The 21,444-nt window shown below is 42.1% G+C and overlaps 1 protein-coding gene across 1 annotated transcript in view; it reads left to right on the top strand.

The window, feature by feature from the left end:
* FER1L6 (fer-1 like family member 6) overlaps positions 1-20,453 on the top strand; it is a 110,728-nt gene extending 90,275 nt beyond the window's left edge. Inside the window, exons 35-40 of the mRNA XM_044247084.1 lie at positions 1,191-1,279; positions 1,761-1,859; positions 4,090-4,331; positions 5,697-5,860; positions 18,231-18,331; positions 20,270-20,453. Coding sequence (XP_044103019.1) covers positions 1,191-1,279; positions 1,761-1,859; positions 4,090-4,331; positions 5,697-5,860; positions 18,231-18,331; positions 20,270-20,453 — 879 coding nt within the window. The remainder of the gene's footprint in view (positions 1-1,190; positions 1,280-1,760; positions 1,860-4,089; positions 4,332-5,696; positions 5,861-18,230; positions 18,332-20,269) is intronic.
* The last annotated feature ends 991 nt before the right edge of the window (positions 20,454-21,444 follow it).

The raw sequence follows: 21,444 nt of genomic DNA, 5'->3' as shown, positions 1-21,444 counted from the left end.
ATACCCACACTGCTATCTCAGTAGCATTAGGGCATAAAAATAGTGATAGCAGGTGTGGGACGGTGGCTTGAAAGGATAGTTTTTATCAGATGTAGAAGCCTATGACTGGTTCCTGAATTTCACTACCAAATGTTTAAAACCTTTTGGTTATTGGTATCCTTCATTTTACCATGTGGCTTTTTGGTTACAAGCCGATGTTAATATCTCTTTAGAGACTCTAGGATTGAATCCTCACTAATTCCTTCTTCTCTTCCCAAATGATATACTTTTTGATTAAATTGTCCCTTCCCTATGAAAGCCCTTTTATTTTCTAGCCAAAGCCTCCCCCTCCCCCAAATCCTACAGATCCTCCCTGCTCTGGTTGGGAACCCCACTTCCTTCATATAAAATTTCTCCTCACCATCACAGGCTTTGTTGATCTCTTACCTTCTTGTCTGAGCTGATGAAGTACTTAGAATGAACACAACAGAGCTGAGAATTGAATCCACTGGGCCTTCTCCCCACATGGGCACTCGGATCCCTTGCAGCAGGTTAAATTCTGATGTATGGAATCCAAAACAATGAATGGGAGGCCTTATTCTGCCATTAATTAGCCATAAGACTCATATCATTTCTTTGGCTGCTCTAAGCCTCCGTTTCTTTTGACATGTACCACAGAAATATAGCTGGGCTAAGCAGTTACCGAGATAATGATATTAAAGTGCATTAAAAACAATGAAGCATGATACTTCTGACAGATAATATTATTTTTTTAATCCTTAGGGATTTATAGAAAATGCAGAGTCAGCAGACTCTGCTACATATTGTCTGTATAAGCATGGGCAAGATATTTTCTCATCTGTAGTAGGAATAATAATATCCACCCATTGGGGATATTGGGAGAATTGACATAATATTTTTTCAAGTGCATCGCATTGTGTCTACCACATAGTAGGTGCTCAGTGAGGGTTTGCTTGCCTTTCACCTGCTCTTAACAGATGTCCTGACTAATTCTTAAATAAAACGCAAGTTCTGTCTTTGTCAACCAATATCCTAAGCATATATAATATGAATAATATCCATATGATAAGATATGATGTGATATATAGCTAATATCCATTTCTAGTAAAAGGATCTGTTAAAACCACGAATGATCAGTTGCCCACGTGATACCCCACCAAAGTTAAAGGAGATCTTCTTTTCTTAACCAGGGCCGCCTGCAGATGTGGGTGGACATGTTTCCCAAAGACATGCCTCCACCTGGACCTCCTGTTGACATATCACCAAGGCAGCCAAAAGGGTAAGTCAGCTGCAGCCTATGGCAGCCTATGACTATGGTAGCCAACTAAAAGATCTTGACAGTTAATCAGTTACAATAATTGTTGCATTGTAGTGTCAATTACATGAATCAGCTGACACCTGATAATCATCTCTCACTTCCCACCTGGCCTTTTACCACAGGGATGAGTGGTAGTAATTGTAACAGTGGTGATGGTTGAAAATGCTGGCCCCTGTTTTATGCAGGGGCCACTGTGCTTCAGCATTCTGCAACAACCTGAAAAATGTCAGCAATGGAAGCAATTTCTGCTCAGAGAACTTCATGTCTTTGGTGATTCCAACAGGACACTTGGTTTTGATGGAACCAAGAACTTAAGTGTTGATATTTTTGAACTTGGTAAAGTTGAGGAAGCTTACTGGCTCACAGCAGTATCAGAATCCCATACCACCGGGTAACTCTGCTTTCAAGGTCTTCAGCCTAATGCTGCCTTCCTTCATCCCAGGTATGAATTGAGAGTGACTATCTGGAACACTGAAGATGTCATTTTAGAGGATGAGAATATCTTCACCGGACAAAAATCAAGTGATATTTATGTTAAAGGGTAAGATCATCAACACACTCCATGTCCCCTCTTCTTCCCCTCCTCCTCTCTTTAACCCCAAACTGAAGCTATGCCTCATGGAAAGCACTCCACCCACCTCCTACAGAGGAAGCCCATCTTATTCACCTTGGTAGATAAGGTCACTTTCTTTTCAAATATTATTCGGTTATTTTTCTAGGATTATTATCTTATGAATATATTTTTGTGAGAAAATTTTATTATATCAACATCTTTTTCCATTAAATGTTGGGTACCTAAGCTTTTTGAGTGGCATTCAAAATACCTTTACACCTCAAACAAGTAGAGAGGTGTAATGCAACTGATGAGAGATTCAGTGTTAGGAAGGTTGTAAGATGAAGAGAGAAGCTCAAAGTTGCACCTTACTCTTTGCTACTTCTACTGATAGGAAAGATGCCAACCTAGGACTCAGGAAACGACTCATTCTCTCTCTCTCTCTCATCACAAATGCGGCCCTTTGAGCCCCTAGTCATGGAGGCAGATGAGGTGGTAGAGAATCAGGAGCAAAACTGATTCAAACATGACCCCTTGGATAAAACCCATCTCAGAAGTAGCGAACTCATCTCAGCCTCCTTTTGGTATATCTTTGCCTTCCCCAAACAGGGAAGCCTCTTCTTCATTGAACAGCTTTCATTGAATCTAGCTTTCCATCGAATCCTATCCATTTGGCTTACCAAATAGCCATCCTCACTGTCCATTTCCATCTTTACACACCACCGCCATAGTTTTCCCCTCCATTATTTCTTGCTGAGGCCACTGAGGTGCCATGTGGATTGCTCTGTCTGTACTCACTCTTGCCTCCTGTAACTTGTTCTCTCTGTTGAAACATGGGTTATCTTTTCAAAACACAATCTGATCAAATCAGTCCTATACTTTAAACCTTTTAGTGACATCCTATTTTCTTTGGCTGAAGATCCAGATCCCTGATATGTCCTAAAATGTCCTATCTGACTAGCCCCTCCTATCTCTCCAGGCCTATCTCAATCTTCCTTGCTTTGTGCTCCCTAGTCATGCTGAACTTCCTTCCCTCATTAGAGTGCGCCATCATACCACAGGGCCCTTGTACCTCTCTTGCTGCTGACTTCTGCCTCTTCTCCCCCAATTTCTCCATCCCCTTCCCTCTGTAGCTGTAGCTCTATGAAGGCAAGGACCACCTCTGTGTGTTCCCATTACTCCTGTAGCAACTAGCTCACTCTTTGTCTCATAACAGATACCACATATATATTGGCTGAGCGAGCACCATCTTTACCTAAATAATTGCATCCATACTCTAAGTGGTACCACTCCTCTGGGACAAGGGAGGTCTTGATCCTTCTCTGACTTGTGGGGACAGAATGTCTGCTTTCAAAAATCAAGTGGTTTGGAATTATCAATTAGTTTGAATTAAAAGCACCTACTTTCTCAATAATTCACCAGGGATAAGGTATTAGGGGAAAGTGTATTAACGGTAGCTTACTCTATACTGGGGATGCAAGAGGAAGACCAGAAAAGAGGAAATAACATTGTGTATAACTTGAAGTACACAAAGCACCTTCCAGTGATGACCTCTTACAATTCTTCAGAGCAACCACATTTTGAACTATGCACTAAGTACTGTCATTGCTTCCATTTTTCAGATGAAACAGAGGCACAGGGGGGTTGGACACCTTATCCAGGGCTTTCCAGTTAGTAATAGCAGAGCCAGGATTAGAATCCAGGTGGGTAAAGACAGGCTTCTACCCTTCATGCCATGTTGATGCAGGCCTGCTGGGTTTTTGAGGCCCAGAACCAGTGAGGAGGGAGCCAATCACAGGCCTGATACCATGAGTCTAAACCAGGACAACTGTAGAGGCCCACCAGGGTAATGAGTGCAGAGGTGGGACCCTAACAGGAGGCCTCGGGGGAGAGGAAACTCCAATTATACTTTCCCTTCACATTTTCCAAGTCTTCCCTCTTTACTGCATGGGGCTTCAGGGTCTCGCCAGTATAGCTGAAGACATCTCCTGAACCTGACTTAGAATGATGTCTCTATCTCGCTTCTCTTTCAGACCCTTTGATTCCTATTTTTCTCTTTCAGATTCAGCGGAAACTTCCATCTGAATCTAACTATCATAATTTAAAAACTATTATCCGTGACCACACTGAAACTAGTTAAATCACTCTCGATTAGAATGATGCCCGAAAAATGTACTCAGGGACTCAGGTGTGTAATTCTTTTTCTATCTTTATTCAGGTGGCTAAAGGGTCTGGAGGATGACAAGCAGGAGACCGATGTGCATTACAACTCCCTGACTGGCGAGGGGAACTTCAACTGGCGCTTCCTGTTTCCATTTCAGTATCTCCCAGCTGAGAAGCAAATGGTCATTACCAAGAGGGAGAACATCTTTTCCTTAGAGAAGATGGAGTGTAAGACACCAGTCGTGTTGGTGCTCCAGGTTTGGGATTTTGAAAGGCTGTCCTCAGATGACTTTCTGGGTAAGCCAGTGGCTTTGTAAAGTTCACGTTAATGTTAAGGGTCTTGTCTCAGTATTCGGAGAGCTTGGTTTGATATAGCTACAAGGATAATAATTTCAGTGCTATTTATGATAGCAAAAAATTAGAAACACTCCAAATAGCCATTCATAGGGGTTTGGCTGAGTAAGTTATGGTGCATCTTAATGGTAGAAGATACGTTTTCAAACAGACTTAAATTCATCTTTGCCTTACCACTAAGAAGATGTTAAATTTTGAGCTAGTTACTAGTCCCCTCTGTACCTCAGTTTCCTCAGGGATAGTAATATTACATACCTCAAAGAGCATTTGGAGCTCTAAGGTTGAAGTATGGCTTCAAATATAATGTAATTTTAAAAATAATATAATTTAATATAATTACATTTAATATAAAATTATTATAATTAATATAATTTAATGTAAAATTAATATAATTTAATATAAAATACAATTTAATTTAGTAATTTTAAAATAAAATTTAAAACCATAGTAAGCACTCAGTAAGTGATAGTCTAGCAGCCATTAAAATATTTGAATATTTAATGAGTTGAAGAGTTGTACAGGATGTATTAAGTGAAAAAAAGAATGTAGGAAAAAATGTGCAAAACACATGTCCATATGGACTCAGAGGCAGGGATAGTCAGAGGCAGGCAAAGAAAAAGGACTGACATAGGATAAGAACAAATGTGTAGAGCAGTGATCACCTTTTGGGGGATGGAATTATGGAAGATTTTTCTATTAATTTCTGGTTTATGTACATGCTCTAAGTGCTTTCAATTAACAAATAATCTGTAACAGGGAAAGGTTATTGAAGAGAGAGAGATAAAATACCCTTATAATATTATCTTATTTCCCCATAATATTCACTCATGGAAAATACTTTCTTGAGAGCCCACTAAGGTCTTGGACAGTAGCTACAAAGACAGTAAGACTTAGTCCTCCACCGGGAGGAGTTGAGTGGACTCAGAGGGAGGTGAGTTGGGGGAGGAGGTTCTCTTTGGTGGATTCATGCTGAGGCGGAGGAAAGCTCAGAGGACAGGGACATAATCTCCACACACTCAGGGAGTAGGCAAGATGTCCAGCAGTGACAACACCCGAAGTTCTACATTGCATCTCTGCCCTGTCTTCTACCTGCTGCTACACTGGATGCCTCGAGGGCACCAAACATGTCTAGGTAATACTTGTATCCCACAAACCTAGTACATGCTAGTGATCCAGTGGTGCTGACTGAATGACGAGTGAGTGAGTGAGTGAGTGAGTGAGTGAATTAATGAATGAATGGGTGGATGGGTGATTGGTGGTGATGGATACTAAAGCCCTTCCGTGATTATCAAAGGCATCTCTTCACAGGCTCCCTGGAAATGAACCTCAATAGTTTCCCCCGAGCAGCCAAGTCGGCCAAGGCCTGCGATCTCACCAAGTTTGAAAATGCGAGCGAGGACAGCAAGATCTCCATATTCCAGCAAAAGCGTGTGCGGGGCTGGTGGCCTTTTGCTAAAAGCAAGGAGCTCACAGTAAGTGGCAGCGGTAGAAGACAGGGTTGGGGGGCAGACAGGGGCCATATGCTCTTTAAATGAGTCACTTTGTAAACGTCAAGGGCCTTGAAGTGACACAGAGCGCTTTAGGGCAAAGGTTCTGCTGAGAGGCAAGAATTTTCACAATTTTATAAATGCATTAAGCTTCTGCATTTCAGCATTTTTGATTTAATAGCTATATCAGGGTGGTTTTCTAACCTCTTAGCTTGAATTTATGCCCGGGGCTTTATTTTTTTTTCAACATTTCTTGAAATTATGCATTAAGTCTTAACAAATGTACAATTTTAATGGAACAACCTCATCCCTTCACCCTCAAATGCAGGACTCAATTTTAAAAGGGATCCAGACTTTTAAAGCTTCCTTGAGAGGGTGGCAGCAGGGAGAGCCATTTCCCCCTTTCCCTGAATTGCCAGCCTGGTCCATACTATGTGGCACATGCTGTGGATGCTTAGTCCTTTCACAAATAGTGGGAAGGAAGTTCTGCAGGCTTCTTAGTCTCCCTCCATAAGGGACGGCAGATAACTCACGTGATGGGCAAGGTTGGGAAACGGGAGTGCACTAGTGACCCCTTTCCATGCTGCCTCCTCCCCTTGGTGGAGAGCATGTTCTGCCCTCTGCTCCTGTGCCCAGTGGCAAAAGCACACCTGGGTTGGAATAGTTTGGTCACACCTGGTTCTCTCTTGCTGTTGTAGAAGCCCAGTGTGTGTGAGGCAAGGATTCTCTTTGCACCAGACTGGCCTGACTCCATGGCATCTAGTTTTATTATATTTTCTGGAAGATTTTCTCTTCCCAGCATTCTCAGTTGAATCTCTGGTGTGTGAGGTTGGGTCAAGAGAATGAGGCTACAGTCCTCATGGGCTTAGCCAGTAACTGATCTCAGTCAGTGAATTGATTGATGAATGGGTAAATTCACCGACGAAGTCAGCCTGGCCTCCACCCTCAACCAGAGTCCAGTGGGGACAGATGTGTCTACAACCCAGTTCTGCAGGCAGTAGTCAATGTATGAAAGACACAGGGAAAGAAATGAGAGGAGGGAGGGATGTCATTCTCTTTGAGGATGTTGATGAGTCAAGGAGAACAGAACATCAGTTTCTCAAGAACACAAGCTGATGAAAAGGCATTTTCTAGAAGAAGAAGAGGGTGCATATTTCCCTTGAGTAGAGGAACCATGAGGAGCAAAACATGGAGGCATGAAGTATCCCTTTGCGAAAGGCTGACTGCCCGCTGGTCAGAGTTGCCAGAGCGCAGTGTGAGGTTAGGACACAGGGACTGCCAAATCCCAAAATCCAAATTCATGTCTTTTGATATAATTCTAGTTTCTATAAAATCAACAATAGTAATGATGTATGCATGATTACATGATGGCCGTCGTCATAATTTATTGCATGTTTATAGCCCTTTAGAGTTTGCAAAATATGTTCAGACTTCTCTTATTTCATTCGATCCTAGTTGAGTCTTTATTTTCTGTCACTTATGTCTTTCTTCATTTCTTACAACATTTTTTTATTGAGCATCTATTAAATGATAGGTCCTGGGAATAAAATATGAGTAGTAACAGTCATATGTCTCTGCCAGCATGGAGCTTCTTTACAGTACAACATCAAAGACAGACACACACATGTTGAAGAGTTGGGATTTTATCCTCAGAGCAATGGGGAGCCACGAATGATCTCCCACACGGAGGTGAGGGTATCTGACTCACACAGGAAACACAGACCCTTATTGCTTAGGTGGACAATGAGTGGGAGAGAGTCACAATGGGAGAAAGAGAAGAACTAGGCAGACCTGTAGGAAGAAAATGATAAAAATGTGCCTGAAACATAAACCCAGAGAAGACTCTCTTTTGAGAAGGACAGTTGGGTCACTGTGTCAGATGCCCCTGAGTGGTCACATAAGAAGCAGAGAAGTGTCCATTGGATTTAGCAACTCGGAGATCACCAACGACCTTTTGAAAAGTAGTGTTGTAAAGGCTCATAGCAGCACTGTTCATAAGAGCCCAGAGCGGAAACATCTGCATGTCAGTCAACTAATGAAGGAAGAAACAAAAGATGTTCTATCCATATAATCGGGGATATAATTTGTCCATAAATAAGGAATAAAATGCTGATGCAGGCTCCAACGTGGATGGACCTTGAAAATATTCAAGTGAAAGAAGCCAGTCATGGGATGCCTGGGTAGCTCAGGCGGTTAAGCTTCTGCCTTCAGCTCGGGTCATGATCTCAGGGTCCTAGGATGGAGTCCCACATCAGGCTCCTTGCTCAGCAGGAAGCCTGCTTCTCCCTCTGCCTGCTGCTCTCCCCCTGCTTGTGCACGCTCTCTCTCTCTCTCTCTCTGACAAACAAATATATAAAATCTTTAAAAAGAAAGAAAGAAGCTGGTCACAAAAGACCACATTGATAGGAAACGTCCAGAATAGGCAACTCCATAGAATGTAGATTGGTGGTTGCCAGGGCTAGAGGGAAGGGAAATGGGGAGTGACTACAAACCAGCACAGGATTTCTTTTTAGAGTGATTAAAAATGTTCTGGAATTAGTGCTGGTGACTGTACAACTTCGTGAATATACTAAAATCTATTCATTGTGCACTTTCAAAGGATGAGCTTTACGGTATGGGAATTATATCTAAATATTTAAAAAGCACTGTTGGAATGGGGACAACAGATGTAGACTAGTTTGTACTGTGGAGCAAGTGGGGAGTAAGTTAGCAGAGACATGTGCAGACGCTGAAAGCCTTCACAATTCCATCTTTCCCTCTTCCCCCAAACCATACCAGCTTTCCTCAGCTACTCTCTTCCCCAGCCACTCCCTGCTCCCTCCCACACCCCTGCTTTTCTAGGGACTGGTACTTCTGCCTGGAATGCCTTGATTCCCTTCTTCTCTGGGAAATCTCCTCCTTAAGTCTTTTGAGACTCTTTTCGGCAGTCACCTCCTCTGGGAAGCCTCCCTGATGTCCTAGCTGGGATGGGCTTGCTTGCCTTCATGCTTCCATCCCTCTTGTGACACTGATTTGTAATTGTCTCTATTCATGGTTCCTGGTTCTTCTGCTGTGAGAGGCCTGAGTCCAGAGAGTGGGTCTCTTTTTGTTCATTTTTGGAGTTTGAGGTGTCTCACGTGGTGTCTCACACAGAGTATGTGCCCATACTGAACAAGTCAACAAATAAGACAATGATGCTACCATCAAAGAGATTATATGATTTCCTTCCCTTTTTATTCAGTGTACCGAACAAGTAGGAAATGTTCAACAAATAGTCTTTGAGAACAAACCCATCAGCACACATTTTCTTATAAGACTAAGTGTCACAGTAAAAACTAGTAAAAGGGTCCGTGGACAAAAGGACGGGACCGATACAAAGCGAAAGTTAAGCAGGGCTTTATTTCGTGCCAAGCATCGAGAATCAAACTGACCGGCCAGGGACGTCTCTTGCAAAGAGACAACCCCTCCCAGCCTCACAGACTAATTTTTATAAAGTCCGTGTGGTTGAGCCAGGCCACACACAGGTGGCCAATTGAATTACAATTCACTGTACAGTAGTTATTTGAACTAGCCTATCACTCTGGTCAGGATTGGTGCCCAAAAGGCAGGGCCCACATTCTTGGGTGGTTAGGGAGGTGCTTTCCTGATTGGATGTCTCCACCTGGCTTGGCCCATCCTTGTATTCTGGGCTCTGTTACCTCCCCCTGACCTGACACGTCCTGGTATATGGGCTCTGTTGTCAGGGGCTGGTCAGTCATATTTTACTGGTTTCCCAGACTTGTTTCTAAGTAAGTTCCTCTAGGGGGGCAGGGTCAATCTAAGTTTACTGCATAAACAACAAAATGGCTTGCTCTGGCTAAGCAGACCCTTACACTAGAGAACAATGTGCCAAAGAAATAGGAGAAGAGATTTTAATGGTGGGAGGTTCTGAGGATCGAGACAGGTTGTTTGGGGACATGTGGAGAAGGGAAGAAGGGTGTTTAGGCTGAGACAGTATGTTTTCCTAGACTGCAGTAAGTATTATGAAGTGATTAAGACCAAAGAATGTAGAAGCAGACAGCTTAGGTTTGAATCCTGTCCTCTCCTGACTAGGTGTGTGACATAAGGCAAGCTACTTAATCTCTCTATGCCTCAACTTTCATTATCTATAAAATGGGGATTGAATACACACACACACACACACACACACACACATACACAGACGTGTATGTGTGTGCTAAAACCCATGGGGTTTTAGCAAGTAAATGAGTTAATATACATGAAGTATTTAGAACCATGGAAAGAACGGAAGACTGTAGTAAGTGGGCTGTTTACTCAGAGCTGGCTATGACAAGAGAGTCAGCCACCATCTTTCCGGTTTGGTAGAGATTGAAAGGCAGGGGGAACCTGGAGGGGGAGAGGAACCATGAGAGACTGTGGGCTCTGAGACACAAACTGAGGGTTTTGGAGGGGAGGCGGGTGGGAGGTTGGGGGAGCCTGGTGGTGGGTATCAAGAAGGGCACGTCTTGCATGGAGCACTGGGTGTGGTGCATAAACAATGAATTCTGGAACACTGAAAAGAAATTAAAACACACACACACACACACACACACACACACAAAACAAAGGCAGGGGAGTGGGGAAGCTTTATAATGAAAAAAAAAAAAGGAAGATACTAGGTTTGTTCTGATTCAAGGTTGTTGGGAGGCAAAATAACTAGAAGGGGGGCATCCTGTGACTGGCTAAGACAATACTGGGGGTGGGCACAAAAATTAGGGCATCCTCCTCAAATAGGCAACTTGGAACCAGGCACCCCCGGAAGCTGGGAGGGACAGGTGCTCTCTCCCTGGATGTGTACATTGCAAAGAGATGGCTCAAGGGTCTTTGGGAAAGCTGGATCCTGGGTATTAAAGACAAAGGGCATATCTTCTATTCAAAAGAATTTATATGCACTTCAAAGAGTACCCAAAGGTCTTCCAATTACATTTTCTAAAGTGACAGCTCTTAGAAAAAGGAGAGGGAAATCTCTTCCTGTCTTTTCCACAGGAAATGTTAAGCTCCTTGTTTTTAATTTGGTTTTGTCCTTACACATCCTAAAGGGAAAGTGAGGATTGACTTTGTCCCTACCCACCCAGGAGCCCCCCAACTGCTGGTTTGGCCTGCAGCAGCAGGGGTATAACCCAGCTGCCTCTCTTTTCCCTCAAAGGAACCCATAACCACACAGAGGAAGGCAGACCGGTAACCTTCTCCCAGGGTGGCAGCAAGCTGGATGGGCTGGGAGTCAAGAGGTGTCACGGAAAACCTCAGTCCACCACCTTCTGAGGTCATGCCATCTCCAAGTTTCAGTTTCGATGGCTGTAAAAAAAAAAAAAAGTGTGTTGGACTGGGTGTCCCCAAGGTGCCTTTCCAGTACAGACTCTCTGTTTCTAAGCTTCCTACTGCCCCCCTCCTGAAGCCAGCACTCAGGAGGTCACAGTCCTGTTCCAGGCACCAGCTGGCCAGCAGGGATTTGCTTACTGCCACTGCCACGTGCTTATTTTTAAAGTTACTTCTCTGTACACGAAGGCAGTGCAATTTAGACTTCGGGAACACAGAGCTCCCACTATGGAATGTGGCTGTGCTCATAGTTAGTGAAAAACAGCCCCAGGTAGGATTTGCAAATAACAGGTACCCTTGGGACAAAAGAAATGTATATTGGACAGGTAGGTCCTATATGAGATATATTGCACTATGCATGTTATACATGTTATCTTACTAAAAGCCGCCTTTAAAGAAATCACTGCTTAGAAGATGAAGATCAAGAAGTTTCTCGTAGAGGCGAATCTCATCAATTGACTGTTAAATAGCCTGCCTAAATCGCAAGAACATCAACAACTAAAATTAAAGGGGAGGTTTCTGTGCTTCTAGTTTCGTGTGAAAAACCCTCGTCAGTAGCTACTGTGGCTACACACTCATACACTAGGCGGTAAATGTTCTACAATGAAAGAGGCAAATTCCTGGCATCCAGAAGTTCACAGCTTAACTGAGGAGGTGGTAGATACACACATCATCTAAATAGTATGTGACAAACTCAGATTCTCTAGGAGCAGAATGGGTACGAATTTTCATGTAAAGGTTATTTTAAGACAGAGTAGGTAATACACATTTATAGGAAATTTTAAAGACACAAGAGTGTAGAGGGAAAGAGAAATCACCCTCATGCACACCACCCAAAGAAAGCTTTTGTTAATGTTTGGGTTGTGCCCAATTTGGATAGATTTTTTTTTTTTTTTTTTAGATTTTGGTTGATTTTACATAGTAGGGATCATTCTATATTAAAAATAGGGCCTTTTATGTTTGGTTTGATGTTCTAATGAGCACTCCCCTAGTTATGGTATCAGTGTTGTATCAACTCTTAGTAGTCTCAAAATAGAAACGCCCGTTTAATCGTGTTATTTCTTAACGTTTATTCATTTTAAAACATTAAAATGTGGGAAAGTTGGAAGAATAGGACAATGATCAACCGTTTATCCACCACCTAGATTCAACACTTGTTACTATTTTGCTGCACTGATTTTGTCTGTATATGTGAGTACACAGTCTCTCGCTGCCCCCAACCCCACACACATACTTATTGGCTGAACCATTTAAGAGTAATCTGTAGACATTCCAACACTATTCCCTGTTTAAAACAAAAACAAAAACAAAAACAAAAACTAACCCTCCCCAAAAAAACGAGTAAATTTGAAGATCTAATTGGCTTTATTAAATAATTTGTGAATAGGGCAGTATCCCATCTACCAAGTAAAGGGGAGCTCCCCCAAGTTAAACGAAAGGAAGGTTTTTAAAAGCAAAGAGAGGGCATAAAGGAATTTATTAGCAAGAAATGCATTATTTGGGCGAGGTGCCCTCCTTAGAGGAATGGAAGGGTGTCTATCAGTAAATATCCAGGTTGAAATTCCATATTGGCTGACCAAAGGTTAAATTCCTGGGGCGGGGGTGGAGGGATGGGTAGGAAGGAGATTGCATTTAGGGTAGGTTTTAAGTCTTGGATTGTTGACATGGGGCCTTAACCTAAGTAACTCCATCAGGGGCCTGTGGTTTTCTTTTTAACCATTCCTGAATACTTCAGCGTGCCTCTCCTAAGAATATGAACATTCTTGTACATAACCATAATGCCACCATCACATAGAAGAAGCTAATTATGATCACCCAATCTGACATCCACACCGTATCCATTTCTCCATCTACAAGAAGGATACCCTATTACTCTCAAGATGTATTTTCCAGCTGTTTTTTTTTTTTTTTTCAAAACAAGATTTAGTCATAGTTCATGTGTTGATTTTTGGTTATTTTGTCTTTTTGGTTCATTTTGTTTTAGAACAGTCCTCCATCATTTCTCGCCCCACGACAAGACCTATTTGATGAAACTGGCCTCACTTGTCCGGTTGTTTTCTCATGACATAGCTTATCTTACTCTCTCGACCCTGTCTTTCCTGTGAACTAGAAGAAATTTAGGTGTAACAGCATTATCAGGATCAGGTTAAACATTTTTGGTAAGAATACTTAAGAATTGATGCTGTTTATTTCCCATTGATTATGCCAGGAGGCACACCTCAGACGTCCTCACTAGTGGTGACTGTGTTTACTCACATGATCATGCTGGTGACCATGAGGTCTTTTCACTGTAAAAGTACATTTTCCTCTTTACAATTGGCAAGGAACCAGTGGGTGACACGGTGGCACTGTGGGAAATCCCTGCCCTGCCACCACCTTCCACCTAATGGTGATTGTAATTAAGTATTTCACTGGTGTTGCAAAATGATTTTTCTAATCCTTTCTTCCTTCTTTACCCATTCCTTCTTTCCTTCCATCCATCCATCTCTATCCATCTTTCCATTACCTAGCTATCTAGCCATCCACCCTATATCCACCTCATCTATATATCCCTATCGTCTATCTGTGTATCTAATTCTATCCTGATTTTTTCATTTATTAGTAAGAATTCAGCTGTTAAGAAGAGCTTTCTCTCAACAAATGGAAATAAATTGTAGTCACTGCCTCCTCAAAAAAAAAAAAAGACAAGAAAAAATGTTTAATTCTATCAATTCCCACACTGTAGAATCAAGAATTGGTACAAGAGTTATCTCCAGGGGTGGTAAATGGGATTTTTTTTGTCTTGCATTTTCCCCAGTATCACTATGGACTTATGGATTTAAAAATATTTTTTCTAGCTCTCTTCACCGAAAGGACCTAGAATTAAAATCACTAAATAGCAAGAAGCATCTGGATCCTAGTTTCTAAATACTGGTCTCTACTGAAAGAACCAGGCAGGCGTATTTGGCTGATTCCAGGTCAAGGACAGATAGAACACAAGATGAGTCTGGGACATATCATTGTGACAAATAGGACAATTTGAAGAGTGACAGGATAATGACTGTGCTTTGCATATTAGGCTTTTTCTGAGTTTTGAATTATTTCCTTAATTTATCTGCCCAGAAATGGCATGCCTAAGTCCGGCATGCCATTTCCCACAAAGTGAGAATTGATAGAATTAAATATTTCTCTGTCTTTTTTTTTTTTTTTTGAGGAGGCAGTGACTATAATTTATTTCCATTTGTTGAGAGTATGACCATATAAGGTAATACACATACTTACATAGGCATTATATGTATCCGTGCATATATATGTGTATACACATGTATGTATATATGTGTGTCACTCTTCCTAAAAGACTTTGCCAGCATACTTCCCCACCATTAATGTATGAGAATACCTTATCTCATACCACTGAGAATTGTTTTAATAAGCAACAATTATCACTGAAGAAGGCATATCTGACCTAAAGGACCTACCCCCCTCCCCAAGGCATCCACTCTCTGGGCTCAGTGAAGTTCAAAGCCCATAAATAACACACTCAGTGCAAGAAATCCAGTCTTTTCCGGACCTTTCCTGGTCATTTTTTTCCATCCATAGATGTCATTAGGTTAATAGATAGTCTCTCAAGATGTCCATTATTTTTTCTAGCTCTGATCTAAAATTGTGTTTGGAGGATATTATTAGCTTAAGACCTCTACTTGGTGCTTGGTTGAGTATTGATAATTAAAACTGGGAACCTTCTGTGTGGAGAGATACAGAATGAGGAGTGGTATTTATCAGAATATGTCAGGAAACACTTTCCTCCTGGGGCCCGTGATATCAGAAAAAGACTCTGTAAGCACTTAAGCAGGACAGTGAAATGGGGGCAAGACCCTTCATGGTAATAACCCATGACTTCTATGCCTAGAACAGAATTGATTTCATATGCTCTGCTTCCCTTTTCTTTGCATTTTTCCCCCCCTGTGGGAATATGGGTCTTCTCTGGGTGTTTTTTATTTGGGCAGATATTCCCTATCAAATTATGTGTTTCCATCCATGAAATAGTGTTGAAGGTAGCAACTATCATCTCTTTAAGAGTTTGCTATTTACCAGGTGCTAGGTTGAGCACTGTATATATGTTATTTCAAATATCCGTCAAAACAAATCTGTGGGGTACATGTTATTAACCTCTCCAGGACAGCGAGACTGAAGCAGGTAACTCACCCAAAGCCACGCAGCTGGTGAGTGCTAGAGTCCAATGTCAAATGCACACCTGTCTGTGCCAAATCTCACTCAGTCAACTCTTATACCATGCTATGCTATGTGATCATAATCTTTAAACTACCCAAGGTCATCCATTAGATGGAAGCGAAAAACATATAGTGCCATGGCCATGGCAAGGATTATGAAGCTTCTCTTGAACATTTCAAAATAGGCACATTTCCTTGCTGTTAAATATATAGTTTGCTTCTTTTCTTCCATAGAGAAGGGCCTCTTGGGCACAGTGAGTAACAGGGGATGGGGTTTGGTGTCATAGTATGTCAGCACAAAGCCTGGTTTTGTAATGCAGGTTAGCAGCCATCGTCATGCCTTAGTTTCCTCAGCTGTATGGGAGTATAGGGAGTAAAGATGTCTACTTCACCTGTTGTCAGAAGGTTACATGGAATGATGTCTGTGTGGAGCACCTTGCAAATTCTACAGCCCTGTGACCGAGTTCATTACCAAGCAGTGGAAAACAAAGAGCCAACTGTGATCCTCTTGCCCTGGTCCTAACTTACTCACTGTTGATTTTTGTCCTCTTTTCCAAACATCCTGGAGTCCAGCAACTGGGTAGTTAGCAAATTAGTTAGGAACTAGCTAGCAGCTCTTAATCTGAGTCTCTTTCAAATGCGGAGGATTCGGATGAGGCTTCTAGCAGATGAACACACTTCTGTTCAGTAGCTCTTATGTGACCTCTGGAAGACCTCTGGGGATTTTTGCATATTGCAAAGCCCTCTGCCATGGGTGGTAGGCTGGCCTCTTGGGTTTCTTCTGGTCCAGCTTTGCAGGGTCTCCTGTCTTTCATGAAACCTAGAAATAGAGACAGAAGTTGCCCTAAAGCCCATCTGGCCATTTGACAGGTATGGAATCTGAGGTACAAGAAGACAAATGCCTTCAAGTGATAATTATGATGAGAATAACCCAATCATCTCATGTTAGAATTGGGAAGGTTCTCACAAATCTTCTAGTCCAGCCATCTGGCAAACGCATGAATAAGTTGGGCAGCCCACTCTCATGGAAAGAGCTTGAGTTTTGGCATCATGTGGACCTCAGTTCAAGTTCCAGTTGGTTGGCTTTTGCCTGTGTGACCTTGGGAAAGTTATTTGACCTCCACTGCTTCATTTTTCCAACAGTTAAAAGAAGACCAATTTGCTTGTTACTGTGATTTATTGATAGATAGATAAATTGAAGGAATATAGGCAAAGTGGCATTCAATAAGGAATCACAGCTACAGATACAGTAGTAGTACTGTGACTCCACTGCTGATAGAGGTGGAGTGGAGTGGTGTGATTAGACTGGACAGAAGCTTTTTATTCCTTCTTTCTTGGTTTTCAGATATTCCCCCAAATACCTGTATACACAAGCCATTATCTATAAGGCCAAGATTTGTCAATAGGAATGACAGACCATATATATCTGTGTTTTTAAGGAACATATCTGCATTATTGGGCACGTAATGTGTTCTGAGTCAGGCCAGGGTTGTAGCCTAAAGAATGAACGAGGCCTCCTAGATTTGAACTCATGATTTCATTTGTAATATGCCCACTGCATTTCTTTACTAATTCAGACAACCATGCCACTGCCTCTCTTCTCCAATTCAACCCCACCCTATATACACCACTCTTCTCTAATTCTCCCATGATTACATTTTCATGGTTGCCAGCAACCATCCTGGCTGCTAAGCAGTCCAGGCTCTTGGTGGGGGGGGTGTGAATTGTTAAGTTAACACAGACCCATTGGTTCATCAGAAACTGTAATCTTTTTACTGAGGTAGAAAATAAGGTTATGCCCTATCCACATGTAATTCCAAAATGACAAGAACTGGAGTTCTAAGAGATCAAGGATACTATTTTTCTTAATCAGTAAGTCCCCAGTGTCTAGAACAGTACCTGGCATACAGAGGGTCCCTAAAAGTAGTGAACAACTGAACAAACAAGAAGGAAGGACCCTTACCTTTTGCAGCTATCTTGTCTCGTGCTTTGATGACCCAAGACTTACATCAGTGCTAATAACGCACTGCGTTCTGAAGAAGCACCAGACACAATTTTCAGACCAAAGGGGCTGCTTCTTTTCGAAGGAGAAGGAAAGAGGAAATTCAAGTAGAGAAGTGTAATTCTGAAACAATGTGTGCAGACAACAGGAACAATGAAAGGTAACAGAAAAGCCGTTCTGCAAATGTAGGGCCCCACCAATTGCCTCTGGAGAATCATTGGCAGAGAAGAAAGACTGTCAGATTAGAAAGGGCTCTGCCACTCAGGTAATTCGATCCCTTTGAGTTTCTGTAATCAGTTATCAATTAAACCTTTACAAGTGAAAGAGCCCAGGCAACCAAGGATATGTGTGTCTGTGTGTACAGGTAGGACCTCTCCTCTCACAGAACTCAACAGCAACATCGTTTCAGAGCTTTTTTTTTTTTTTTTTAAAGATTTTATTTATTTATTTGACAGAGAGAGATCACAGTAGGCAGAGAGGCAGGCAGAGAGAGAGAGAGGGAAGCAGGCTCCCTGCTGAGCAGAGAGCCCGATGCGGGACTCGATCCCAGGACCCTGAGATCATGACCCGAGCCTAAGGCAGCGGCTTAACCCACTGAGCCACCCAGGTGCCCCTGTTTCAGAGCTTTTACTGTTCATCATAAAAATGGTTTCTCCCAGAACGGAAAAGGTAACAATCTTTCTCAAAACAAAGCAGCAGACTAGTCAAAATACTTCCTGGCATTTTCCCACACTGGACTCTGCTAGAAGGTTGCCATTGCTCCCAGGAGGTCTTTGTGATGGAAACTGAAACTTTTGTCTTTGTGCAGGGCAAGGTGGAAGCCGAGTTCCACTTAGTGACAGCAGAGGAAGCGGAGAAAAATCCTGTCGGAAAAGCCCGGAAGGAGCCAGAGCCCCTGGCCAAGCCCAAGTGAGTGGGGTTGGGGATAAGAGCATAGGAAAGGCCCTTTGTAGTTCCCAAAGCAAGGGACAGGGCATTTCTCTAGAGCGCCTCTCTGGGAGGACTGAGCCACAAGGAGGCAGCCAACAGGTACTGCCAATCCAGGTAGCTTTTTGTTGCTATAATTGAGAAATATTCTAAAAACAATATAGACTGGGAAATGGAGAGGGTCTTTTTCTGTAATACTGCTTCATGAGCATTTCTAGAATAGTTTCATATATTTTTTCTAGTCTTCTTATGTGAATATGAATTCCACATGAATTTTTTTCTACTTGTTGTTGGATCAAGCATTCACAATTTTCTTAATGTTTCATTTATCCTGTGCTGCAGAGTTTTGCTTTGTTGCCATAGTGGTCAGAATTAGGATTTTTTTTTTAAGATTTTATTTATTTATTTGACAGAGAGAGAGATCACAAGTAGGCAGAGGCAGGCAGAGAGAGAGGGGGAAGCAGGCTTCCCGCCGAGCAGAGAGCCCGATGCGAGGCTCAATCCCAGGACCCCGAGACCACAACCTGAGCTGAAGGCAGCGGCCCAACCCACTGAGCCACCCAGGCGCCCCCAGAATTAGGATTTTTTAATGCCTGTGGAAAATTCCATAGACTTGGAGCCCATAATTGACTTGATCATCACCCCATAATTGGATATTTAATTTACTTCTACCTTTTGCCATCATTGTAGTGTGATGAAAATATTTCCCTTTTATAAGTTATTACTTTATTTTTTTAAGATTTTGTTTATTTCTTTGGAAGAGAGAGAGAAAGCACAAGTGGGGAAGGGGTCAGAGGGAGAAGGAGAAGCAGACTCCCCTGCTGAGCAGGGAGCCTGACCTGTAGCTCAGTCCCAGAACCCCAGGATCATGACCTGAGCCGAAGGTAGCTGCTCAACCAACTGAGCCACCCAGGTGCCCCTATAAATTATTACTTTAGAATAAATTCCCAGAACGCCTGGGTGGCTCAATTGGTTAAGCAAATGCCTTCGGCTCAGGTCATGATCCCTGAGTCCCAGGATTGAGTCCTGCATCATGGTCTCTGCTGAACAGGGAGTCTGCTTCTCCCTCTGACCCTCTCCTCTCTCATGCTCTCTCTTACTCTGTCTTTTCTCTCTCAAATAAATAAATAAAATCTTTAAAAAAAATAATAAAGTAAAATAAATTCCCAGAAGTAGAATTACTAGAAGGATTACCCTAATGAATTTAATCCATGGTTACATATCAATTAAAAAGTAAATATATGTGGTTATGAAATATGTATACAAATTGCTCTTTCAAATTGTATCTATCCTATCCTTCCAGAAATCCCTAGTGTCTCAAGATGAGTGGTTCCTTCTCTGTAATTACTTTTCATCTATCATAATGTTAGAAACATAATGGATACTTACTTACTCATTAATTCATAAATATTTGTTGAGCTCGTACAATGTGTACTTACTTTAAAAAAACTACTTTGAAGAACACAAAAGAAATCTAAGACACGTTTTATTCTAAGAGCTTCCAATCTGTTTAGGGAGAACACAGACTCATAAAATAGTTAACAGAGTATAGAAGACCAGTAGGTTAGTTCCCAAAAGCTAAAGTCAAGTGATAGATGAAATGGGAATTTGGAAGGAGGGGGATCTTTGTGAACCAAGGTGGTCAAGGAGGGCCTCTTGGAAGAGGTGGCTGAGCTGATTAGGGTTGGATGAATGGAGGGCTGTCAGACCTCCTCTAAACCAAGTTTTAAAATGATGCAGGAATCATCACCCAGAATGTTGGATCACTCCTGCTTCAAGGCAACATGAGCTTCTCCCATTCCCAGGCATCTCCTTATGGACCTCCAGAAAGTGGGAGTCAGAAATACTTTCTGAGGTCTGGAGAATCCCATGTGTTGGCATCACGGCCCTCTCCTGATTTTTCTCTTGCTTCCCTCGCAGCCGCCCAGACACCTCCTTCTCCTGGTTTGTGAGCCCCTTCAAGTGCTTGTACCACCTCATCTGGAAGAACTACAAAAAGTACATTATCATCGGTTTCATTCTGATCATCCTCATCATCTTCCTGGTCCTCTTCATCTACACCTTGCCTGGAGCCATCAGCCATAAGATCGTCGGGGGCCCCTAGAGAATCATGGAGGATTGGGCTCCTCTCATTCCACTAATCATCTCTTCCTCCTCATATCTAATATATAAGAGCATGTGCTCTGTGCAGGCACTGAGCTTGTGCTAGGAGGATGAACTCAAATGGTCCAAGAACCATTCCTTATCTCTAAAGACAGATCAGCTCTTTTTGGAGGAAATGGGAAAGGAGCCTCCCCTACCTGCTCCAACCCTGGCCATGACCTTCCAAACTCACAAGCCTGAAGCCATGTTTTTGCCCAAGAACGGCATGAAATGATGACTCCTTTGCCTCAGAGTAATCAACAGTGACCTCAAACTGACTTAGGCGAATGTTTTCTTTATGTAATTGGTTTTATTCTGAGAGGTCTAATTCTGGGTCTGAGACTTATTGGAAGCACTTTCTTTTAAATAAAATTTGTACAGCAGACAAACTGAAAGCACTTTTAGCAAATTACTAGACATTCAACCTGTCCCATATAGCTTAACCTTGTTTAATCCTTAGAGTTTATAGAACACATTCACTTATTTAGGCTCTGAAACTGGCTTGGAGAAGACTTTTTATCACCTAAAATACTTTGTTGTTGAAATTCCCATCTAGAGATGAGATGTTGCTGGTTTTCCATAGAAGTGAACACTTAAATAGAATATGTTCAATAGTAGAAATGAGTTCTGGAGAAATCCACTTGGATTTTCACTCTATGGCAATTTCCAAGTGGGAATTTTATAAATATGAAATATTATTTTGTGTATGTGTGTTGGGGGTTATCTCTATGATACCAGTAGGAATTCTCTTTGGCCAGATATATAAGCCCCAACAAATATGGTGTTTCCATACACCATGCTGTGAATGACCATCCTTGGCACTATTCAGCACTTAGTCTTACCACCATATGTGATAAGTACTATCATGACTCGCAAGCACACATCAATTTCAAAAACAGTCCCAGAAATAATATCCTATGTACTTGTCAGCTGGGGTCAAGTTTCTTTTGAAA

Source organism: Neovison vison, chromosome 4 (genome assembly GCF_020171115.1).
Source record: "Neovison vison isolate M4711 chromosome 4, ASM_NN_V1, whole genome shotgun sequence".
Classification (NCBI taxonomy): domain Eukaryota; kingdom Metazoa; phylum Chordata; class Mammalia; order Carnivora; family Mustelidae; genus Neogale; species Neogale vison.
The sequence above is the reverse complement of the archived record's forward strand: the minus strand, read 5'-3'. Positions and strand labels throughout refer to the sequence as shown.